This window comes from Euprymna scolopes, chromosome 2 (genome assembly GCF_053919585.1).
Source record: "Euprymna scolopes isolate OS-2025 chromosome 2, ASM5391958v1, whole genome shotgun sequence".
NCBI lineage: Eukaryota > Metazoa > Mollusca > Cephalopoda > Sepiida > Sepiolidae > Euprymna > Euprymna scolopes.
This window is the reverse complement of record NC_136483.1, coordinates 201,646,096-201,671,460: the sequence shown is the minus strand read 5'-3', so window position 1 is coordinate 201,671,460 and position 25,365 is coordinate 201,646,096. Positions and strand designations below refer to the sequence as shown.

The window sequence follows — 25,365 nt, the reverse complement described above, 5'->3', positions numbered from 1 at the left end:
ATTAATTTTTTTATATGATAAAAATTAATTTTTTTATATGATAAAATTAATTTTTTTATATGATAAAATTAATTTTTTTATATGATAAAATTAATTTTTTTATATGATAAAAATTAATTTTTTTATGATAAAACTTAATTTTTTTATATGATAAAAATAATTTTTTATATGATAAAAATAAATTAAATTTTTTATATGATAAAAATAAATTAAATTTTTTATATGATAAAAATAAATTAAATTTTTTATATGATAAAAATAAATTAAATTTTTTATATGATAAAAATAAATTAAATTTTTTATATGATAAAAATAAATTAAATTTTTTATATGATAAAAATAAATTAAATTTTTTATATGATAAAAATAAATTAAATTTTTTATATGATAAAAATAAATTAAATTTTTTATATGATAAAAATAAATTAAATTTTTTATATGATAAAAATAAATTAAATTTTTTATATGATAAAAATAAATTAAATTTTTTATATGATAAAAATAAATTTAATTTTTTATATGATAAAAATAAATTTAATTTTTTATATGATAAAAATAAATTTAATTTTTTATATGATAAAAATAAATTTAATTTTTTATATGATAAAAATAAATTTAATTTTTTATATGATAAAAATAAATTTAATTTTTTATATGATAAAAATAAATTAATTTTTTTATATGATAAAAATAAATTAATTTTTTTATATGATAAAAATAAATTAATTTTTTTATATGATAAAAATAAATTAATTTTTTTATATGATAAAAATTAATTTTTTTATATGATAAAAATAAATTAATTTTTTTATATGATAAAAATAAATTAATTTTTTTATATGATAAAAATAAATTTAATTTTTTATATGATAAAAATAAATTTAATTTTTTATATGATAAAAATAAATTAAATTTTTACACGAAATGACTTCTCATGTAATAATTTTTAAGATGAGAAACATTTTGAATGCCTTATTTTTCTCATCCGCAAACCCTATTTAGCAACATTACGTAAATCTTAATGCCTGTTCGTCAGTTTCAGTTGTCTTTTCTATACAAACAAATTAGTTTTTATTAAATCTGGTGATTCATACCTTGTATATTGCAGACGTGGTAATCGATTACGATGTTGGATAAGTGGTTAACGACATTAACTGAAAACCTGGATGTGTCAAGTTCGAATCCAGTCTTTTCCACCGAAACACTTTCACGTTAAAAGTGCCCAATGTCTTTCTAGAAATAATTCTCTTTTTCTTTTTTTTTTTTTTTTTTTTTCATAGGTATCAACACATTATCAAGGCCAAGAGGCCACTCAATGATAAGGGTTAAAGAGTGTACAGTAGAAATTGGACAATCATTAGTAATGAAAATTTGTTAAATTTGATAACTTATATGGAATGGCTCATCAAGAACTTATTTACGTTAGACTTGAAGACAACCATTCTAACTAGAAAGATATCGGAGAAATGAATGCTAACAAAAATCATTCGATTCATACAACAAATGATATTCAACAACAATCACTGTGACCTAACATGTAGTATAAACAATAGTTTTAAATCCTATTCTTAGTGCTGACCCAGCAATGGCGATCAACTACAGCATTGTACTAACCTGCAAAAGTTTAAATGTAATGTGAACAAGCATCTAGCTGCTCAAATCTCCACAGTCCCCTGTTAGACACAATCTTAAATAGTAGCCTTCTACGTTACAAGTGGCAATTTGCTTTGTTTTGAGCAAAAAGGGGAGGTGTATAAATCTCGTTTTTTCAATTTTATAAAAATATAAAAATTATTGAATGTAAAAAAAATTTTCCACTAATTTCAATAAATAACGATTTGCATTCAATATTTTAAAGGTTTTTGAATTTTAGACGGTTACAAAATTTTTTTTTTAACTTAAATGACTGAAATGGCTTATTTGTTTTAAAAAGAAATGGAAATGTATTCTGGTGAATTTAATTTTGTAATATTTTTTTTTTTTGGTCGCTGTTAAGATAGAGTCGACAGTGTTAGAAATTTGATAATTACACCATGTGTCCCATTGTGTTTGTTTTGGACCAATCAGATTGGTTGATTGTATTTGCTGCGGGGTTCGCTTTGGCGGGCTTTTTGCATGCGTGCCTATTTTTTAGTTCCACAGATACCAGATAACGAAGGACTGGAACTGTCTGAATAAGGAACATTGCATGCCTTTTCCCATTTGTCTCCTTTAGACTTTTTTTAAGTCTAAATAATTAGGCTTAATTATTATTGGAGTCTCCCAAACTTTTAGGTCTGAATTGCCAATCTGTTATTAAGGACATTTCTTCACATGAACATTAATTATGAACTTCTGTAATATCGTCCTTATGTGAGAATTGAATCTTTTTCATCAGAAGGTATCATATCAATCTCCCCTTCAAACGGCTGTAGTAAACTCAGATCTTCAAAGACAGATGAACCTGCTTCCAGTTTCTGTTGAAGATGAGGTTGTTAACAGCTCTTTTCAGAGGCAAACCAGGCATTCCTTTTTGCACACGAGGATTAATACAATTTTTATTGAATTTTAAGGTAGGCCTTTGTTGTGTTTGTCCTATTTTGCCACTGTCATGGAGCCAAAAGTAGGTAAGATAAAATAAATCACGTTGCTTTTCTTTGCAAAAAGATTTACGTTAAACTTGTAACTCGTTTAATTGTAAAATTAGAAGGAATTACGTTAAACTGTTTTATTGAAAAAAAAAAAAAAAAAAACTCATTACGGTAATTTTAAATTATCGCCCACATAGTCCTATGTTTTGTTAAATTGATTACACGTAAGGCTTAACTTTGAAAATTAAAGTTTGAAGATTTAAATTAATTCAGTTGTAATTAATATTGCTTTGTATTGTATGATGCCTATCTGCAAGTTTTCAGAGAATATGAAGACTGTGAAAGAATTCAATCATTCTCAATTCCATCTGGAACATACGAGAATTGGATTTGGATCTTCCACAGACTTCTTATTAAGGATAGTCTGGGGATAACAACGAAGATCCGCCTTGTTTTTAACTGTTCGATAGAACGTAAAGGAGGTACTTCAATCAATGACGTCACTTACTCTGGTCTCAATTTAACTGACCAACTATTAGACCTATTACTAGTCTTCAGAAAAACAAGTATGTTCTTCGAGGCGATTTGCGTAAAGCCTTTCTACAGATTCGTCTGAAATCTATTCAACAATAGATTTTGTTTTTTTCTTAAGATGGACGACAACTTGTTCACCTTTAGATACTATTTTTAGCTTTAATGCCACTCCTTTTATTTGGAGTTTTATACTCAAATCTCATGCCGAAATTTGGCCTCTTATACAATTTCCAACAGGTTTTATGTTGACAATTTAGCCACAACTAGTTGTGACCGTGATTCCTTATTTTCAGTTTATAGCAATGTCCGTTAGAATGAATCAATGTTTGAGCTTCGGTCTTGCAATTCTAATTGCACAAACTTGCAAATTAAAATGTTGGAAGATGATTCTCTTACATCTCCACCTCCAACCCATGAAAAGGTGTTGAGTTATCAATATTCCACTCATCAAGACTAAAACTTACTCCCACAGCTATAGACGATAAGGTCAAAACCAAACATGGGGTTCTATCGCAGAATTTATTGAAGAAGGTGGGAGGGGCTTCTTTTGCCCTGCTTGTTCGATTGCTAATGACAATCAGCGCCATTGTGTGCTGTGACTCGTGTGATAATTGGTATCATCTTTGTTGCGTCGGTGTTAATCAGCGGGACACCATGGGGGAGTGGGTTTGTTCGAATTGTGTTAATTAAATGTCAATAAAATTCAAATTTCATGCTGTTTTATTGCTAATTTCAGAGTTGCTGACGCTAGTTTTATTGTTTCTAGCTAAAATGACAGCCTTCAATTTAAAAAAATTAAAAACAAAAAGGGAGATAATTTTAAAAATGAAAATAGTTTCTTGCTAATTTGTGGGAAAATTCAATTTCAGTTTCTCTTGTATCAATATTTTTCATTCCTTTTCTTCCAAAATGAAGTAGCTAAAATACACAATGGTGATTGGATCGAACCACAAATCTATTGATTATGAAAAGGACTCCAGCCTCTTCAAAAAAAATTTTTTTTAAATTATAATAGTGAGGGTAATATTGTTCAAATAAAGTATTTCATTGAACCTTAAAATCAGTAATTGCAGTTAATTGATTCAAGATGCAGTCACTTTCTTGTGGTTAATAACTGATCTAGACAATCTAGATTTTTTGTATAAATTCATTCAGCGGCAGACACACTTATTTGAATTCAATAACAAAAAATTAACTATATTAAAAGTAAGTCTCTTGGGACAACCCTTGTGACACGTCTGTTATTGACAGTTTATAAATTCATTTTAATTCAATAATGAAAAATTAACTATATTAAAGTTAAGTCTTTGGGACAACCTTTGCTACCTGTCTTAATGGCAGTTTTGAATTACCGCATAGTCTTATAAAAAAGTAATGAATAATCATTACTTTTTCCTCCTTTCCTTAGCAGAGTTAGAAATTTAACAATTACATCATGCCTCCTATTGTATTTGTTTTGGACCAATCAGATTGGTCGATTGTATTTGCTGTGGGGTTAGCCTTGGCAGACTTTTTGTATGCGTACCTCTTTTTCAGTTCCACTGATGCACCCAACGATGAAGGACTGGAACTTCAACTGTCTGAATAAGGAACTTTGCGTGCCTCTTCCTGTTTGTCTCCTTGAGACTTTTAGGTCTGAATAGCCAACCTGTTATTAAGGACCATACCTTACATGAACATTAATTATGAACTTCTGTAATATCGTCTCAATGCGAGAATTGAATCTTTTTCATCAGAAGGCATCATATCGACCCCCCTTCAAACGGCTGTAAACTCAGATATTCAAAAACAGATGAACCTGCTTCCAGTTCCTGTCGAAGAGGAAAGACTTACCTTTCAAGGTTGTTAACAGCTCTTTTCAGAGGCAAAATGGGCATTCCTTTTTGCAACGGAGGATCTAATAAAATTCTTATTGAATTTTAAGGTAGGCCTTTGTTGTTTTTTGCCTTGTTTTGCCAATGTTATGGAGCAAAAAGTGAGATAAAGTGTCTCACAACAGATCCATTTTTTTGTTTAAAGAGGAGTCTTTTTAAGCAAAAACAATATTACATAATTATCATGCCGAAAATAGTAATATATCCAAAAATTACGAAAAACCATCAAGTATAAAATTTTATAGTTAAAAGTATTTTTTACAGAAAATTGGGCGAAATTGCATTTTCCCTAGATGTGAACACCTTGAAGATTGCAAATACATGAGACATACTTATCCCCCTTTTCGACACTTTAATGTAGGCACCGCCAAAAATGGCCGAAAAATCAAGTTGTTGTTTTTTAAAACGAAATTACATTTATTAAAATCCATTATTTCTGAGTAATTTTTTTTTCCAGAAAGATAAAACCCTAAATTTTATCATATAGAAAGCAGAATAATGTAAAACTTTTTCTACTATTTTTAATTAAATTTTAAATGTTAAAATTTCCCCAAAAGTTTACAATTGACATTTTTTTGTCTTGCACAAAAAACATATATAAATAGTTTTAAAAAAAAAACAAGAAAAAAAAAAAAAGGTTTTTGAAAGAATTAATTTGTTTATTTCTTGTCTAACTAAGATTTAGGGTGATTTTCTATGAGAATATGCAAAAATATTATAATATAAGTACCTGGATTTCAAATAATTCTACTTATTCATATAGGCAACCAGTTACTTCGAGTCGATTTGATTACTGTTTATATTTCCATAAGCGTTGGAGATGTTTGAATGTGGTAAAAAGCAAACTACGGAAGACCAAACAGGCAAAAAAAACTTATTTTTCAGTGACGAAAATTTCAATGTATTATTAACGCTGAGGCTGGCCAGTACCAGATGGGTGACCATTTGTATGAGTTTGGTTTTTAATGTGTATGTATGTGGTGTCCAGGCTCTCCAAAATGGGGAGGGGCAATTTAAAGCAGAATAAAAAAAATTATTTTAGCGCGTTTGGTCCACCGTAGTCGAAAGGCGGCAAACGTTTCCAAACTTGATCGAAAAAATAATGATATTTTTAACACAAGGGCAAGGGCACAATATTTATCGAATTTTTTTTTTGTATCGATTCTTCAAAGCATGCCCTCGCATTATTCGGCTCGCTAAAAAGAAATTGTTAATTTATTTATCAAAGATTTTAAAATGGCTTTTTTCGTATAAATATTTAAAAAAAAATTTTTTTTGTTTTGCTTAACTTAAATTAATTATTTTACTTAACATACTCACCGAATTTCACACTTCAAAACTCAAAAGCGGGATAATTAAACACAATCGAAGTTCTGATATTCAGACATCAAAATAAGGTATGCAAACAATTTTTTTTTTATCTATAATCCCGTCCCTTACAACAACAACATGTTTTGTTCAGTTTCAGATGATTATTTTAAGCATATTTGGAACCCCCTCAAAACAAAGGGGGGGGGGGGGTTGTAAGCAAAAAAAAAAAATATATATATATATATATATTGTTTATGAAAAATAAGTACACTGTTATAAAGTTCATTCTTCTCTTAATAATCGCTGAAAATTTCGTATTGATTGGATAATTACCTGATTTTTGGTAGATTTTTAAAAAGACGGTCCGTCAAAAAGTACTTACCTGCCCCCCCCCCCCCCAGTTTTGGTGGTGCCTAATGGCTTCTTAAATTTTGTAGCCTATAGCGATAGTTTTTTTTTTTTATATTAAAAAGAAAAGTTTTTCTCGTTGGATTTCCATAATTTTGTGATATATCATTAATATAATATTAATATTTTCGACATGACAAGTAAGTACTGTTTTGCTCAAAACCACAATTTAAAAATCGATCTGTCGACTTTATTTTAAGCAGTAAGCACCTTTTTATAGCTTTTATTTATTTTAATTTTATTATTGTATTTTGATGTCACCAAATATTCGATAAATAAAAATTTAAAGTGTGATTATTTTTTTAAAGTCACGTTTATACGAGAAATACAGTCATAAACGAAGAAGTAACACAATTCTATTAATACCAAAATTTAATAAAACAAAAGCTAGAATAACGAAATTTTAGATTTTTGACACCAGAAAGCAAAACAAAATGAACAATGGGTGCGGCAAAAAAGTCGACAAAGAAAACGGAAAATATTTGAATTAAGGATAAAAAAAATTGTCAGTAATTTGGGGTTGGGGAAAGAAATGTTGAGAAAGAAAGAAAAAATGTCAACACTTTTTTTTTTTTTTTTTTTTTTGTCATTTGTTTTGTCAAAGCATGAGTCACCATCATCGAAAGATGAAGATGGAGAAACACAGGATGGAGAGGGCAAGAGAGAGGGGGCCGGCGAAACGTCAAAAAATCTGTTTTTTTTTAAGTTAAAACAACAGAAACTAAAATAAGAAAATAATCCATCGTATTGTAAAAATTGCATTTTTAATCAGTCGCAAGTAAAAATAAAACGATAAATAAAAATAAAAGCAAATGAAGAAAGGAATTTTTGGTTCTTTGTCCGCGATTTTGGTTTAAGGTGGTTGTTGATGATGATGATGATGATGATGATGATGATGATATTGATAACGATGATGGTGATGGGGCGGGGGATAGAGAAGCTAATTAAAGATATTGTAAATCTTTAGAAATAAAGTTTATTTTATATCGGACTATTATTCTTCGCGTGGTTATTTTCACGTTTCGGCTGATGAAACTTCAGACCTTCTTAGAGTTCGTCATGAAGATTCACAACTTAAAGTCACATCGGCCGATACGTTATGAATATAAACAACCAAATTGAAAATATACAGTGAAAATCTATTACCACGGACCAACTTCCTTCATCTAATGGAGTTATCGTGCTTGGTACGTGATAATAGATTTTACGATTTGAAAACCATTTATTTATTAGGACGTTTCTTCTCCCCCCCCACACACACATCTAGCTTTTCTTTTTAAAGAACTAAAATAAATACTTAAGCCAGACTAAACTATTTTATTTTCGCGGCTTTCAATTCGTAAGCTGCTTCAGCTATTTCCAAGATAGATTCTCAATCATAACTTAGGACTGACTTCGTAAGTATTAAAATTCTCGAATACCTATTCCTTAAAAATGCTAATAACCATAATTCTCTCTCAAACGTCGCGAAAGTTGATGGGAATAAAATAAAAATGTCGAAAAGTTCTGTGAATTTTTTTTTTTTTTAAATCAGTTTTAAATTTCCGTTATTGTCATCGTGATCGTCAAAAGTTGAATTAAAATGCATAAAATACATGGGAAAATTATATGCAGTTGATTCAAAAGTTATAAAAAAAAATCCAGACAAGAATGAATAGATGATCTCATCAGCTGACCGGATTGTTCTTATCAAACGTGTGAAATGGTGGGGGTGGGGGAAATAAATTAACAAAATCGGTTGGACTACTATTCTCATCTTTGTTAATGTTATTTTCACGACGTTTCGGCCGATGTAACCTCCGACCGTCTTCAGATACATCTTTTCAAACCTGGAGAACTTTACACAAATTTTCGAACAGAACCTGATCCACAAGGGTATAATTGTTCTCACAGCGTTGGCTAATAGTCCACGTGTTTGTTCTCGTTCTGTCAGCCATGACCAAGTAAAAGTGATTTTTAATGCTATTCTTAGTCATCACTTATAGTGAGGATTAAACCACCAACCTCCAAAAACGATCACAACTGACTGAACCAACGCTTTTATCCGTTACACCACTGGATTAAAGTGTTCGGGGTTTCTAGGTCTGAAAAGATGCACGAAGGGCGGGGATTACATCAGAATTACGTTGGGAAAATTACAAATACAATTTTTTAAAATAGAAGTTTAGTTTTCTATTTTCTCAGCTTTGTCAGGGGAAAAAATATACTGCCAGTAAAAAAAAAGAAAAATTACGAAATGGAAAGAATTTTACTTTTAAATATCGGTACTCGAATGAATCGACCATATATAAAATTAACTGTGGTTCCCGAAACGGAAAACGACATTGTATTTTATTTTTATTTATTACACATACGAACCTGTTCCACGAAGGTATAATTGTTCTCAAAGTGTTGGTTATAGTCCACATGTGTTAATTGTTCTCATTCTGTCAGCCATAACTAAGTAAATGCTATTCTTAGTCATCATTTACATTTTTCTTTTTATTGTTAGTCTTGTTTTTGTTTGTTTTTTTTTCACGTTTTTATTTTTTCACGTTTTTATTTGTTTCCATTAATTGTAAATTGGTTATTTTTATTTTGTTTTCATTTCAGGAACCAGAGTTTCATTTTTTTCATTTTTTTTTTTTTTTTTGACTTGTAACTGTTGTAACGGATTGCAACTTATACCGAAAATGAACCGTGCTGCTGAACACATTGTTAACATGGGAAGAGGTCGTTTGTAACTATTCTGTACTTTCACCTAACAATTTAATAATAAAACAAAATGCCATAAAAATTAAATTTAATTTGAAAATCTTAGCATGGTACGTATTCTGCATAAGTACTTATTTTACAATCATTATTGGCCGCCATGAGTGTCGATCTACGATCTATACAAGCACCAAAATATGGGGCATGAAATTACCATGTAAAATGTATTAAAATATGCAAGTATAGTTAGATTAATAAAATAAAAAAGAAAGAAAATACAACACCTAAAAGTAGCGGCATTGTCTTTAAAAGGTTGCGATGAAGAAGGCGGGGTCGGAACGTTAGATTTTTAGAACATCAAACAAAATAAAATTTAAGAATTTTTGGAAAACTTTTTTTTTTTTTTTGGCTTTGAATAAAGAGTAGTTTTGATTTCGGAATTTGTACATGAGGATTACGATTGATAATTTGATTTATTCGGACTATTATTCTCACCATGGTTGTTACATTAACCACGTTTCGGCTGATGTGACTTCCGGCCTTCTTCGGCGAACTTGAAAATCTGGAGGGAATTTCGAACTGAACCCTTTATTTCATCCACGTAGGTAGATTATTATTGAGACAAGATTCGATTTGTAGCTCCCAGGCACAGCAATTAATACTCGTAGCTGACGGAATGAGAACAATCTACTTTTGTGAATTATTAACGAACGCCTTCAAAATATTTGCTTTATGTGAGAATATATACCTGTGAATTTGATAAAATGGTCCATTCGAAATTTCGATAGATTCCAGAGTTCAAAAATATGCACCTGAAGAAGGTCGGAGGTTACATCAGTCGAGGAGGGGTTATGAATTTAATAACCAAAATGAGAATAGTAGTCAGAATCATCCAAAGTAGCTGGGAGTTCAGCCGTGGGATTTATTTGCCGGCTTTCACCAAATTCCGCCCACCTTCGTTGATATTCTCCGTCAGCTGATTTTTTTATCCATATGAATGCCCTGGAAAAGTTACTTCTGATTAATATTTACTAGTTTTAAAATACTTTGTTATTCTGAAGAAAAAAAAAAATGTTCGCATATTTTAAAACTGGTAAATATTAATCGGAGGTGACTTTTCCAGGGCACTCATACGTGTATGTGTGTGTATATATATATATATATATATATATATATATATATATATATATATATAATTAGTAAAAACCTGAAGAGAGTGCTCAATACTATTGCAGAGCAAATATGTGCTTTATTTTTTATTATCGTTTTATCTGTTTGGTTACATATGTTTCGGATGTTGGGCCATGTTTACGATCCAACAGCCTCGTCAGACCTTACAGATCTGTAAGGTCTGACGAGGTTGTTGGATCGTAAACATGGTCCAACATTCGAAACATATGTAACCAAACAGATAAAACGCCGAAAACGGTAATAAAAAAAATAAAACACATATACACACACACACTTTTCCAGACACATTAGATCAGATGACAGACAATGTCAATAAATGAAAGCCTTTTTGTCTTGACACCAATAACAAGGTAAAAGCCATTTGTGACCTGCCCCTGCACCTGCCATGTGTTGCTGGTTCTGTGCAGTTCTAGGAAGTCCATCCTCCATTTGAAAAAGAGGGTAAGTTTATTAGTAATCGCTTAAGGCGCCTCTACTGGGAGTGTCGACGGGGCTGCCCAGGCATTTTTTGCGGACCAGAGTGTTTCTCCTTGGGTAGGTGGAGGGGGGCGCTGGTTCTTCAAGCCCACTTTCCGAGACGCAACTGGGAGTGGTTTCCGTCGAAGAAAAAAAAAATAGATGGGAAAAACTAATAGAAAATAAATTCGAACCGGAGAGTTACAACTGCGAACTACTAGACGAGTTTATGGTCTTGTTTTTTTTTTTTTTTTAATTTTTTAAGATACGGGCTGCAGCTGCACCATTCGAACATGGTTGATAAAAGATTGCATTAATTATGAAATGATTTTCGTCTGGAAGTTGATTCTCGGTTCTGTCTGATTATCACTTTTTTTTTAAACTGCCCCCCCCCCAGAAGAACTGGACATAACCAAAGGTGTTTTATGTCGGAAATCCACCCAAAAGAAAAAGATGGGGGAAAAAAAAAAAAAATATTATGATCGTTGATAATGGCCCAGTGGAGGCGACTAGTTATAAAATTACCTACTCCCAAAGGAAAAGATAATGCCTGGGAAAAGTTATATGAATATTCAATGTCTATCTTACAAATAAAGCGAGATGAACTTTGACAAATGAATTCCGTACGGAGGGACCAAAAAGTAAACAAAAAAGTCAAATGGATCTTAATGTAATTTATCTGATTTTATTAAATTTGAATATGAATTTATTTTCACCCGGCGTTGCCCGGGTGGAGAAAATTTTCAAAATATACTTATATTTACAAATTTATAATAATAAAAAAAAAACAAGTCTAATGTTAACAAATTCCTAATGAACCGCCCCCCTAATTAAACACTTCATAAAATCTCCTCACTAACGTAATGTACTTGCAATAACCCTTATCTCTGAGTGGCTTCCGGGCCTTGATAAGTGGTGTGGTGATCACTGTGTAAAAAAAAAAAAAAAAAAAAAAAAAATTTTCAAAAATACTCATGTATGTAGAATACGGGTCGTACTGAAATAGCGTCATTAGAAACTCAGGTACTACAACGGCAACGCCACAGCGGTTTATCGCCGAAAATGAAGACGCCATTTTTTCGAGCACCTGTCATCAGAATCAGAGGGAGAAATCAGTATTTTAAACTAGGACCGAAGCATGAAATAATTTAAACAAACAAACTAGATAATGATTACTTCCGGAAAGAACTAATTACTACATGCCTTAGTGCAGGTTGTATAAACACCCCCAACTTCTCCATGTTAAGAATGGCTTTCGAGGTTGGGGGGTATCCGAAAGCCATTATTAACATGGAGCATTGGAGCGGTTAGGGTTGTTTATAATACGCCGGGGCACGTAGTAATTGGTTTGTTCCGGAAGTACTCATCTAGTTTCATTTTTTCGTTATTTATTTCCAGGTTTCGGTTATAGGTTAAAATACGGATTTCTCCTTATTTTGACAGGTGCCCGAAAAAAAAAAAAAATGGCCTCTCCATTTTCGGCGATAAACTGTAGTAGTACCGAAACTTGTGAGGAGGAGGTGTTTACTGTTTCGTTTCACCTAACAATTAAAAAAAAAAAATATATATATATATCAAAAATAAATTTAACTTGAAAATCATAAAAAACAGCATGGTCCGTCCGTATTCTACAGAAACACCAATAAATTTAATTATTAGACAATTTATAGAATCGCTCCCATTTTTGATATATTTTAATTATTTTATTTTGCCTTGGGAATAGTTTTGGCATTCTATCAATATTCGTAAGCCGGTTTGGAGACGGGAGTGATTCTATAAATATCTTTTTTCAATAAACATTCGATTAATAGTAAATTGGATGTTCAATGTGTATTTATAAAAGTTACGTATAGACGAGAAACACACGAAATCTTGGCTGACAATTTTATACAAATAGGTAAAAATTTGTACGAATTTTATTTTCCAGCTGTTAGTGTTCAATTTTTTTACTTTAAACAAACGAAAATTAGATTAAGAATATAAAAAATGTAAATGAAATGAAACTTAGGTTAAAAATTAATTATTAAATCTTAATTAAACCAAGAAATGATGGATTTCTAAATTTTCTTGACACACACCACATTTAAAAAAGAACACAGTAGTTTAAAAAGAAAGACAAAATCGCGCACCGACTACACCATTTTCACATCCAGTCACGCACTTTTATTTTAAAAAAGTAAAACTTTGGAAATTTGAAAAAGCATAAATTAATTTTAAAAACAAAAATCTTTCGTTACCTCTCGGTTTGTGCAGATAGAAGTGGTGTATAATTTCACAGACATTTTCGTTTAGAAATAATAATTAATCCTCATAAAGTCGGAGTTTTTTTTTTTTTTTGTTTTTGTTTTTTTTTCAAAAACGAATCACTTTCAGTCGTGATTGAACAACAATTCTGACAAAACTGAGAGTCGCCGTCTAATTAGGCCGGCTTTAAACGGGACGAGTCCATTCTTGAGTCGCGAGAGGTGAAAGCAGCACATAATTAATGAAACTGCCAATGTTAAAAGATGACAGTAGTGGCCAAATTCATTAAATAAGACTTAGTGTTATAAAAATATTTTATTATTTTATTTGAATAACGTTTCGTTGTGCGATGAAATACGTGAAAAGAATTCATGAAAATCCTTGTCTCCCCCTTTCCTGCACAAATAAATGTCATTTTGTTGACCCAGCCGGTTTTTGTTTTGCTGCTTCTTTTTTTTTTAATTTCAGATGAAGGCAAATATCAAAGCAGCAGCAGCAGCAGCCAATGTCGGTCTCCTCCGGGATCGACTTTAGTTTCGATAAAGCCTTCCTTTCTCTCCTTAATGTATAAAGATTTTTTTTTCTCCCTTCAACCGAGAGATTAAATAAATTCAAACAAAGGATATTTCCTACTTGGCTCGTATATTAATTTTATCTTCATTATATTCTAGCAAGAAGACTCCACGTTGCCCGGGATTGATTACTTACAAAAAAACAAAAATTAAGATATAAACTTAAAACTTATATCTATCATCCTTATTTTAATTTGGATCCAAATCTATGATATGATTTTGATTCTAGTATAGTTAAAAGTTAAAAGTACTTCTGCAGTTATGAAACCGCGATTTCCACAACGTTATTCATTCGGGTGTACCCGGCAGATGACGGGAATACTCCTGAAACGGCCGGACGACCCTTATTACAAAAACCACAAATTGTTACAACTACCCCCCCCCCCTTCCCGTGTTAAGAATGGCGACGACCACTGAAATTCATAAATTGGAAAAAAATATCCTAATATTCAGAAAACTACTTGTCGACCGTTTCCGTTTCTTCCCGTCATCTGCCGTGCACACCAGAGTAACTTCGCGGAAATCGCGGGTTCATAAATGCAGGAGTATCAATTTAAGGCTTAAGGGTTCTTAAGAAAAAAATTGAAATTCAGAAAATTTTACTTTATTGTTATAAACTGAAAATAAAATGAATATGGATCAACTTTAATGCAAATCTGAAACATTTGAATTGTTAACTAGGAGATAGTGTTAATATTTCGCTCTCTAAAAGCCCTTAAAAATAACCCCTTCAAATCTTAAATTTGAGAAATATTTATTAATTAATGTTTAATACCTATTGTTAAATTTCCATAAAATAATTTTTAAAAAAGGGAGACTTATATGTAGAATCCTTTTTCTAATTTTGATCAAAATTCATTCCACAATTTTGATGCTAGCAAATGTTAAATTCAAAGCTTAAGCTTAAGAGGATCTTAAGAAGCTGAAATTCAATGAATTTTTTTAATTGATGAATCAACTTCAATGCAAATCTGACATATTTTAAATTTCAAATGGTAGGTTGTGTCAATATTATACCCTCCCCCAACAACCCTTTAATTGCAGCAAAGAAATTGAAATTTGAAGAATATTTATTAATTAATGTCTAATAACTATTGTTAACATTTAGGATGTATCTGAACTATTTATCCCTTTTTCATAAAACTAAATTAAACTAAATATAGCCAACATTACTCACCCTAAAGTCTAGCAGCTGCTTTGCTAGCAAATCAACTGGATCTGACAATACTCCAGTCATAGTACTCAAGAAGCTGCAATCGGAGATAGCATATATTCTTGAGAAGTTGTTCAGCCAATGCCTAAAGGAGAAATGCTTCCCAACACCTTGGAAAACCTCATTAGTCTATTTAAAATATTGGAGATCAGTCTTTTGCATCTCAGTACAGACCAATTAGTCTTCTCTGTGTCATAAGTAAGTTGTTTGATTTTGCGCTAAATAGAGAAATTATCAACCACCGTAGCAAAAACAACCTACTCAGTGACAAGCAATATGGTTTCCATCCTGTGAGATCTACAGCTGATGTACTGACCGTAATTTATATAGAATCAGTGACTCTATTGACGGGTGTTTCCTCTCAAGAGCAATAGCTCTTGACATATCAAAAGCATTTAATAAGGTTTAGCATAAAAGTCTACAACACACTATGGAATATTTGGAAATGTCTTTGCAATCATCAAATTCTTTGTCTCTGATAGGTCTATACAAGTAGCCGTTGATGGACAGGATTCTGAAACTCAAAGTATCAAGGATCCAATTCTCTTCATCTTCATCAATGATCTCTTAAATCACATTCTAAGTTCATTTGTCGACATTTTTTTTTTTTTTTTACATGAGGGGTCACCACTTATCAAGACCCGAAGGCCACTCAGGGATAAGGGTTATTGCGTGTACAGTAATCAATGAGATAGTATTGTAGTAATCATTAGTATTGGAGGTTTGATGGAGTGTCTTACTTAAGAGGGCGGTTTGTCAGGAGTTTGTTTATGTTGGACTTGAAGATGTCGAAGTTGTAGTCAGGTGGGAAACAGGCAAGCGGTAGAGAGTTCCACTGGCGTGCAGTTCTAAGAAAGAAGCTTTGCTCATGGAATCTACGTTTGGATTTAGGCACAGATAAAGAGTGGGGAAAATTATTGACAGTAGTTTCAGCCAGACGAGTGTTTCTCATTAAAGATTGGCGAGGGGGGACGAGGGATTGGAGCTCAGACGAGCACCTGCCATGGAAATAACGATAAAACAAAGACAGGCTCACAGCATTTCTTCTGTGGGAAAGAGGTTGCAGGGAAGAGAAAAGGGCATCCCCACTAAACCACGAAGTCTATTTTGTACTCTGTCAAGACAGGATAGGCTGTTTTTAGCAGCTCCTGCCCAGATGTGGCAGCAGTACTCCATCCTTGGACATACAGATAGAGAATTGCATTAGTAGTGAGATATCTTCTGGAGCGGTAGAAGGATCCCACCATTTTCCCAGTGTCCCTGGCAACAGATTTGATGTACGTGTTCCATTTCAGATCAGGAGTAAAGGTCAAACCCAGAAGCTTGTCAAAACATGGAGCCTCCCCAAGACGAGAGCCATCCATTTCAATTGATGCCAGATGGGGATCAGAGCGTTGATGATGGAAAGATAGAAGCTTGGTTTTGGATGCATTAAAAGTGACCAGCCACATCTTCCCCCATTGTACCATGTGCTCAAGATCAGAGGAGAGAGAATTAGAGAGAACTTTGTCATTTACGGCCTTTGATGTGTTGCCATAGATGGTCGTGTCATCAGCATAGATGTTAACGAATGATTTAAGTATATGTTTTGGGAGATCATTGATGTAGATCAGGAAGAGAGTTGGGCCCAGGATGGACCCCGGGGGGACTCCAGCATTAATACTGTGGGCCTCTGATTTCTGCCCATCAACCACTACTCTTATGAGCCTATCAGAGAGAAATGATTTAATGATTGAGAAAACATTTCTAGTAATACCATAGCTGGAAATCTTGTGAAGTAGGCCTTTATGCCATACCTTATCGAAGGCCTTCGATATGTCAAGAGCAATTTCCCTGGAAAGGAAACCTTTGTCAAGAGATTCACTAATCCTATGAGATATAACCGTTAGCACATCTGCTGTAGATCTTGCAGAGTGGAAACCATATTGCATGTCACTAAGAAGGTTGTTTCTGTTGAGGTGGTTGACTACTTCTTTATTTAATATGGATTCCAACAACTTACTCATGACACACAGGAGACTTATTGGTCTGTACTGAGAGGGAGATGACTTTTCACCTGAATCCTTAAATACAGGGCATACTGATGAGGTTTTCCAAGCACTTCTTAAGGCAATGCTTAAACAGTTTTGTAAGTATGGGAGCAAGTTCTGGTTGGAGCTTTTTCAGCACTATAACTGGAATGCCGTCAGGGCCAGTTGCTTTACTGGAATCAAGGTTCTTGATTAGCTTGGCGACCTCACGCACAGATATTTGTATGTTGCATAGCGTGTTGTCTGTTATAGGAGGAAATACAGGGAGTTAATGGCCTTCGTCGCATAGGGTAGAATTAGCTGCAAAGTTCTTGGCAAATAGTCTGGCCTTGTCTGATGCTCACGAGATGACCTCAGGTCCATTGATGATAGTTGGGATAGAACGCACGCTTCTGTTCAAGATCCTGTTTGCTATTTGCCAGAACTGGTGTGAACCAAGCCGCTGATCAGCTACTTTGGATTTAACAGACTGAGCATATAGCTCTCTTGCATGTTTTATTACTCTTTTACAGTGGTTGCTGGCTGTCCTGAAAGCAGCTTTAGGCTCAGTACATCTATTACGTTGGTAGTTATGGAAAAAGTGATTTCTGTGCGCGATGGCAGCAGCACATTCAGGGGAGAAGCATGGCTGGCTGTTAGGTTTTTGTTGGAATTTTTTGGATGGTATGAATCGGTTTATGCCTACAATTAACCATTCGGTCAGGTCTGATACTATAGAGGACACATCCTTTTTAAACATGGTATGGAGAGGTAGGTCAGATATGAATGTACGGAAGCTATCCCAGTCAGCCATAGAGTATCGATATACAGTATGGTGGAGAGGTACGTCTGAAGACTTATTACATTTCATTTTTATCTTAACTGATACAACAGAGTGGTCAGAGGATCCCAGAGGAGATAGAACGGAACATGACCACAGCTCAGGGGAAGTTGTGAGGAAAAGGTCTAGAAAGCTAGCATATTGACCGGATGTATCGGGCACACGGGTGGGTTCGTGAACAATCTGAGTGAGGTCATAGGCAATGACAAAATCATGACAAAACCTCCCCTCGTCATCAGTTTTATTTGAGTGGGTCAGCCATTCCACATTATGGACATTGAAGTCACTGCAAATGTGAATGTTAGCCGAAGGATGAGCAAACAGGATTTGGTCAATTTTCTCAGATATGCTCTTAAAGATAGTAACCCCACTGTTGTGGGGGCGATAGAGGGCAAGTATAAATCCAGTGGTGTAAGCTAGTGCAACCCGGAAGCACATATAGGATAAATTAGGGTCTTCTCTGGAGATATCCCTACCACATGGAAAGCATCTTTGATGTAGGCACATATTCCATGCCCATGACGATCTTGGGGGTCAGATTTAGATGTTAAGTTGGAGTATCCTTTAATTATGAATTCGTCACTTAGAAAGAATATGTCCGGTTTCGTCTCCTGTAATTGTGTTTCAACCTCTGGAAGGTTGGAACGTAGACCCTGTCAGAAATTTAATTTCTTCCTTCTTTTCGCCGTTGTCTTTTATCTTTCCTCCCTTCTTTCCTTCTTTAACTTTACGTCTTTTTAACGAGCTGCTGCTGCTGCTGCTGCTGCTGAAAGAATCACGCCACAATTGGTTCTACTAAGAGATATTTTTCCCGCGAAAATTCAACAAGTGCACTAGAGAGCGGAGCGAAAGTCAGTTTTGGACAGAGATTCCACGAGGGTAACACGCAAGTTACGAGCTCTGGTCCTACTCAGACATTCAAGTCTTAAAAATAGTAAAAGTTATTTCATTGTTCATAGGAATGAATAATGAGTTTCAGTAAGAGTCGAATCAAGTTGGTTGACTCGAAAAGAAAAGAAAGAATCAATTCTAAGAAGAATTGATCTATAAACTGGACGCACGAGATGCGATTAAATGTCGGCGTGTGGAAACCGAATAGTCTTTCCATGTTGTAACCAGTGAGAATTTCATCTGACAAGAAGGACGAACGAAGGTTTTACCAAACAACATTGAGTTTTCAAATTCAAGGATTATTTTCAAAAGAACTTTCAAGGATTCTGTCACTGAAGTGAGGACAGATCGATTTGGAGTGGCATGAAAAAAATATATATGTAAAAAAAGGGACTCACACACATATATATATAAAGATAAAAAAAAGAAAGGTTAAAAAAAACGAAATCATTGTTTTACGCAGTAAGTTCTCTTATTCTAATTTTCTCTTATTTCTGTACTCTCTCTCTAGGGTTAATTAAGCCTTAGCACATGATAAGGTAAAGCCGTAACAATTACCCACTAGTATGGCATCGAGAGGCCCCACCAGAAGCTACTGCCAGAATCCATTCACCAAATGGCATTACAGCAGCCCAGTACTTTGCACCTGCTAATAGGACAGCCTCCTTAGTGGTTAATCCAAGGTTCGGGTCCCTGACTATCAGGCGAGTAACGTCAGCCCAGATGAAACGTTTACTTCCAGCACCCTTACTAGTGACATGGCTACAAGGATAGACATAGAAACAGAAAATTTAGGAATAGAAAATTTCCGACATATGGCAACACTTCAAAAGCCAACAATGACCAACATCTTTCTGAGTCTCTTTCCTCCTACTACTACTGGAATACTTTAGAAGACCGTATATATAGAATGAATTACTAAAAACCAAGGAACAGAATCTCCAAAACTGGAACATCCTCCTTAAACAAAGAAAAATGGCTTTTTACCATGCAGTCAAATGCAGCAACACCGCAGCAACGTACAGGACATTTCTAATGATGGAGGACCAATTCATTCCAAATTAAATTCCGGGAAAAAATTACACCACAAGACACAGAGGAACAAATGAAAATCAAAAAAGCCCCTAATATTTCAAAACTTCAGGCCGAAATCGACATACAGGAAGACCAGAAAGTACACTCTACAAAGAAATACACGGAAATCAATAATAAAATATTTTAAAAAATCAAGGAACTTTGCCTTAAGGAAACACACCAAACCCTCTTGGAACTCTGCAAAAAAGAGGAGGAAAAATTCAGGGAAATCATTGGACGCAAAATAACCTGGCTAAAAAAACTACCGGACAAAGAAAAAAGTAAACAATCGACAAACACATACAAGGACAACCAGGAGCAAAATGCCCTTACATGATATCCACAAACACAGAGATCACATAACAAAGGTAAGAAACGAAACATACACCATACACAAACACATCCAGACAACAGATACAACTACACACAAAGAAGCAACCACAATATATCCACATCATACACAAATTCCCAACAACAAACCCAGCCAAAACGCACACTAATAACACCTCAAAATTACACAAGAACCCACGCCCTTAACAAACACAACACACCAGACAACATACCATACAATACATCGCCACAAAAATACCCCCATATATACAATCCTAAGCAAACTATTACCACCCACCTCAGCAAACACAATCAAAAACCCATTTCCACAGACGCTACATCGCCAAAACAAACAACCAAAAAATACCTTTACTAAACAACCGTTACCAAAATATCCCCACAATGCAAAACAACACTCACCCCTCATATTCCACACAAAGAAGCAAACCCCCAAGGCACCTCCCCCATCAACAGGAACAATTAGAATATCCCATGCAACACCAATCCCAACAAACAAACCTACCCTACAACAAACCCTGGCAACACAACCCTATACAACAATACATATATCCTCAACAACACCAATTCCAACTGAAACCCAACTATCCAACACAAACAACATACAATGACAACCCATTCAATCATTTATCACTCAACATAATAATGCACACAACACTTATTTTACAAGGAGACATCACATCACCCTAAAACACACAACCTCTCAAAACAGGGAAACAAACAACCCCCATCATTTTTTAGGAAACCCCCAGGGAACAACAATTCCAGGTTAAAAAAAAATTAGACTCAAAATCATCAATTTATCCACATACACCTTATCAAAGAACGAAACAGAAATACTGAAGCTGGGCCTCAAATTCTGTCCCACCCCTAAAAGCAATATAGCAGAACTAAAAAAGGATCTTAAAGAATTCGAACGGAAATTTAGACTAATAGAAACACTAGATAGCAAAGGGGACAAACATATTTCCCTAACAAACAGAACAACACAAAAGAACTAAACACCTACTTCGAAAATCTCTGGAACCTTAACCTCCAAAAAAAAGACAAAACCACAAGCAACCTCACATACAAGCAAAACCAAGCACTCGGAAAATTCGTAATAATAATGACATAATAATAAAAGAAGCAGACAAAGGCAGTGCCGTAGTAATCATGGACAAAACTTATTATGAAACAAAAATTACAGAATTACTGGATGACAAACACTACTATAAACCCATTAGTACCAACATAGATAATACCATCATCTCAAAAATCACAAAACTTTGTACAACACACAACAAAATATTAAAAAAGAAAGAAAAGGACTTCCTCACAAATTTCATTACAAAGACCAACAACTTCTACGGACTGCCCAAAATACACAATCTGATGTAATAAAACTTGCCATCGATACACAAAACTCAGAATATGTTAGCGCCCCAAACCCTAATGACCTTACATTTAGACCCATTGTAGCAGGACCAGCCTGTCCGACAAGCAGACTTAGCAACTTAATAGACATCTTATTACAACCTTTCACAGATCAAGTTAAGAGCTACATAAGAGACGACATCCACTTTCTTACTACCTTACCACATACAGTAGAAAACGGGACACTATTAGTTACATTTGACGTTAGCAGCTTATATAGTAATATACCCCATGAATTAGGAAAAGAAGCAATAACATTTTGGATCAACAGACACGCACAAACATTACACCCTAGATTCACAAAGCAATTCATTATCGATAGTATAGACATAATCCTAAATAATAATTCCTTCGGATTCAACAATGACAACTACGTTCAAACACTAGGTACAGCAATTGGAACGAAAATGGCACCGACTTACGCAACCTTTACATTAGCCTACATAGAAGAAACCTTATATGAAAAGATAGAACAAAAATGTGGCCATAGCACTAAAAAACTGTTTATAGAATCCTGGAAAAGATACCTTGATGACTGCTTCATCCTGTGGAAACCCACATGGGGGGACATCACAGACTTACACACCATACTCCAGAACCTACACCCAAAAATTAAATTCACCATAGAACAAAGCTCTACAGAATTACCTTTCCTAGATATACTGATAAAGATTTAAGACAATAGCATTATCACAGACATTTACTGCAAACCTACAGACACCCAATAATACCTACACTTTAAAAGTCACCACCCTAAAAGCTGCATAAAAGCCATTCCCTACACCCTAGCACATAGAATCTGCACCATAATCACGGACAAAAACCTTCGAACAATCAAGGAACTACGAATAAATCTAAGAAAAAGAAAATACCCACCACATCTTATAAACAAAGGGATCCAACTTGCGACAAATATACCAGTAGAAGATTTGAGAACCCCTAAAGAACAAAACAAAGAACAAATCCTAACATACGTCTCCACACACAACACAAACAACCCAGAGCTTTTCACAGAGATAACGAAAAACCTCGTCCTTCTTAACCAAAACAACAAACTAAATAACTTCCTTAAAACAACAAAAATAATAAAAAGCAAACGCCAACCCAAAAGCCTAAAACGCATTCTTACTTCATCCAAACTCAATCAAGACGCAACAAAAGGAGTCACAAAATGCAATAAACAACGATGTGGAGTCTGCAACATAATATTAGACGGAAACACATACACATTCATGAATCCCATACAAACATTCAAAATTAAAACAAAAAACTAGATTGCACCTCAAAAAACGTGATCTATGTAATAAAATGTGCAGCATGCGATAAATCCTACATAGGCGTCACAAAAAACCTTAGTAATAGAGTAATAGAGTAGCCCTACACCGATCCAACATCAAAATCACGGAAAATAGACACCTGCATGTATCACATGCAGTGGAGGCAGATTCGAGATAATGCCCATCTTCCAAACTGACAACTACTTCTACTTACTACCACAAGAAAAAAACTTCATAGCAAAGTTCAACCCCACCTTGAACATCTCTCAATAATTATACACATAAATAGGCAAAACACAAAATACACTTGCACGCATGCATACTTAGGTAAATGTGCACCCTCACACACAAAACAAAACAAGCACAATAAAGCATGCGCACACTTTCAGGGGCGTGCACATCTATATCCAGTATAACACCATTTCCCTAAACTAAACAAACAATTAGAAATTATACATGTGTATGTGTATGTATACACATATGTGTGTGTATATATGTGTGTATATGTATGTATGCGTGTATGTGTGTGTGCGTGTGTGTGTGTATATATATCATCTGTTATCTATCCTTCATCTTGTTTGTGTGCGTGCACTTATGTTTGGGTGACTGAATACATGTATGCATATGTGCTTGGATTAGGAAGAAAGAAAACTTCAACCAATATATATGTGAAGTATGGGTGTATGAATATATATATGTGTGTGTATGATGGTGGGTGCGTGTGTCCATATATATATGGGTGGGTGAATGTATACCCATCTGTATATGTGTGTGTGTGTGTGTGTGTGTATATATATATATATATGTATGCATATATATTATTGGGTAAATATATTTGTGTGTGTATGTGTGTATATGAATGTATGCGTATGTGTGAGCCCCTGCATATGTCTCTATAGATATGCGTGTGTGTATATATATATGTGTATACCTGCATACGTATGCATATGTATGTGAGTGTGTATGTGCGTACATGTATGTATATATATGTGTGTGTGCATGTATATGTGTGTGATTGTGTGTGCGTGTGTGTGTGTATATATCACCTCCTACCTATTCTCCATCTTTTTTTGTGTGTGTGTGTGTGCGTGTACTTATGTTTGAATGATTAAGTACATGTATGCAAGTACATGTATGCATGTGTGTTTTGATTGGGAAAGCAAAAAAGTCTAACCAATATATGTGTGATATGTTAGTGGGTGGATGTGTGTGAGTGTATAGGTGGGTATGTATATTTGTATGCTCCTACATATATTTCTGTGTATATACGTGTGTATATGTGGATATACCTGCATACGTATGCGTGTGTATATGTACATGTATGTGTGCGTATGTGTGTGTATATGTATATGTGTGTGTATGTGTGTGTGTTTGATTGTGTGTTAGTGTGTGCTATACATCAAAAAAAAAAGTCATAAAAAACCCATAAAAACCTTCACCAAATGGACCAAAAGCCCCCTCTTTGAACTTAACTCTGACTGGACACTACCAACACTTACTGTTGGGGACAGGATGTCTGAGACTACATCACTCTGAAAAACACATTTAGTATCAGCAGATGTAAAAATAACATTTCAAACTCTCATTTAAAAAAAAAAACTTTTTACAAAAGTATCTGAAGAAAGCGAACCAAAGCTTGAAACGCGTTATAAAAATATTTTAAATAAAAATATGATAAAAGGCTGAAAACCCCACAATTGTTGATGGCTACACTCTTTTATATATATATATATATATATATATATATATATATATATATATATATATATATGTATATATATATATATATATATATATATATATGTATATATATATATATATATATATAGCTTTCAGAACACAGGCATATTGCTATATTCTAAATGATTTTGTTTCAACATATGCTGAATTATCTCTCTCTCTCTCTCTCTCTCTCTCTCTCTCTCTCTCTCTCTCTCTCTCTCTCTATTCCCGTGATACAAGGTTTGTTGGTGAGCCAAACAAATTCTTACTATCCAGCTCTACTTATGTATTGAGCACTACCGAAGTAAATATTGAAAATAAATGCATAAAATTTTACGTAGATACACAAAATAATAATAATAATAATAATAATAATAATGATAATAATAATAAAAATAATAATAAAAATAATAATAATAATGGTGCTAGTGCACTTATTGATCGGCGTTGTTTTTTAAATAATATTTTCAAGTTTAATTTAAGTTTTATGATATCTGTTTTTACTAAATTGTAAGGTTAAAGTGCAGATTAGGTACAAAACACCCTCCCCATGTTAAGAATGGCTTTCTAAATAATAACGGTATTATTCCAGCACGAATCAATAAGTGCACTAGTATCATAATAACTCTTCTAATTTCAGCAACAATAATATCACAGACATTGGGCAAGTAAGTATCCCCTCTAATTTCTGGTGCCAAAATAATACCATCAAAATAATACCAT

At 33.6% G+C, this 25,365-nt stretch overlaps 1 protein-coding gene across 1 annotated transcript in view; it reads right to left on the bottom strand.

Annotated features, from left to right (window-relative positions):
• The window catches only part of LOC145302143 (SH3 domain-binding glutamic acid-rich-like protein 3), a 102,579-nt gene extending 89,097 nt beyond the window's left edge, over window positions 1-13,482 (bottom strand). The window contains exon 1 of the mRNA XM_080144634.1: window positions 13,273-13,482. Within this exon, the coding sequence (XP_080000760.1) occupies window positions 13,273-13,317 (45 nt within the window). The 5' untranslated portion in view covers window positions 13,318-13,482. The remainder of the gene's footprint in view (window positions 1-13,272) is intronic.
• Between the last annotated feature and the right edge of the window lie 11,883 nt (window positions 13,483-25,365).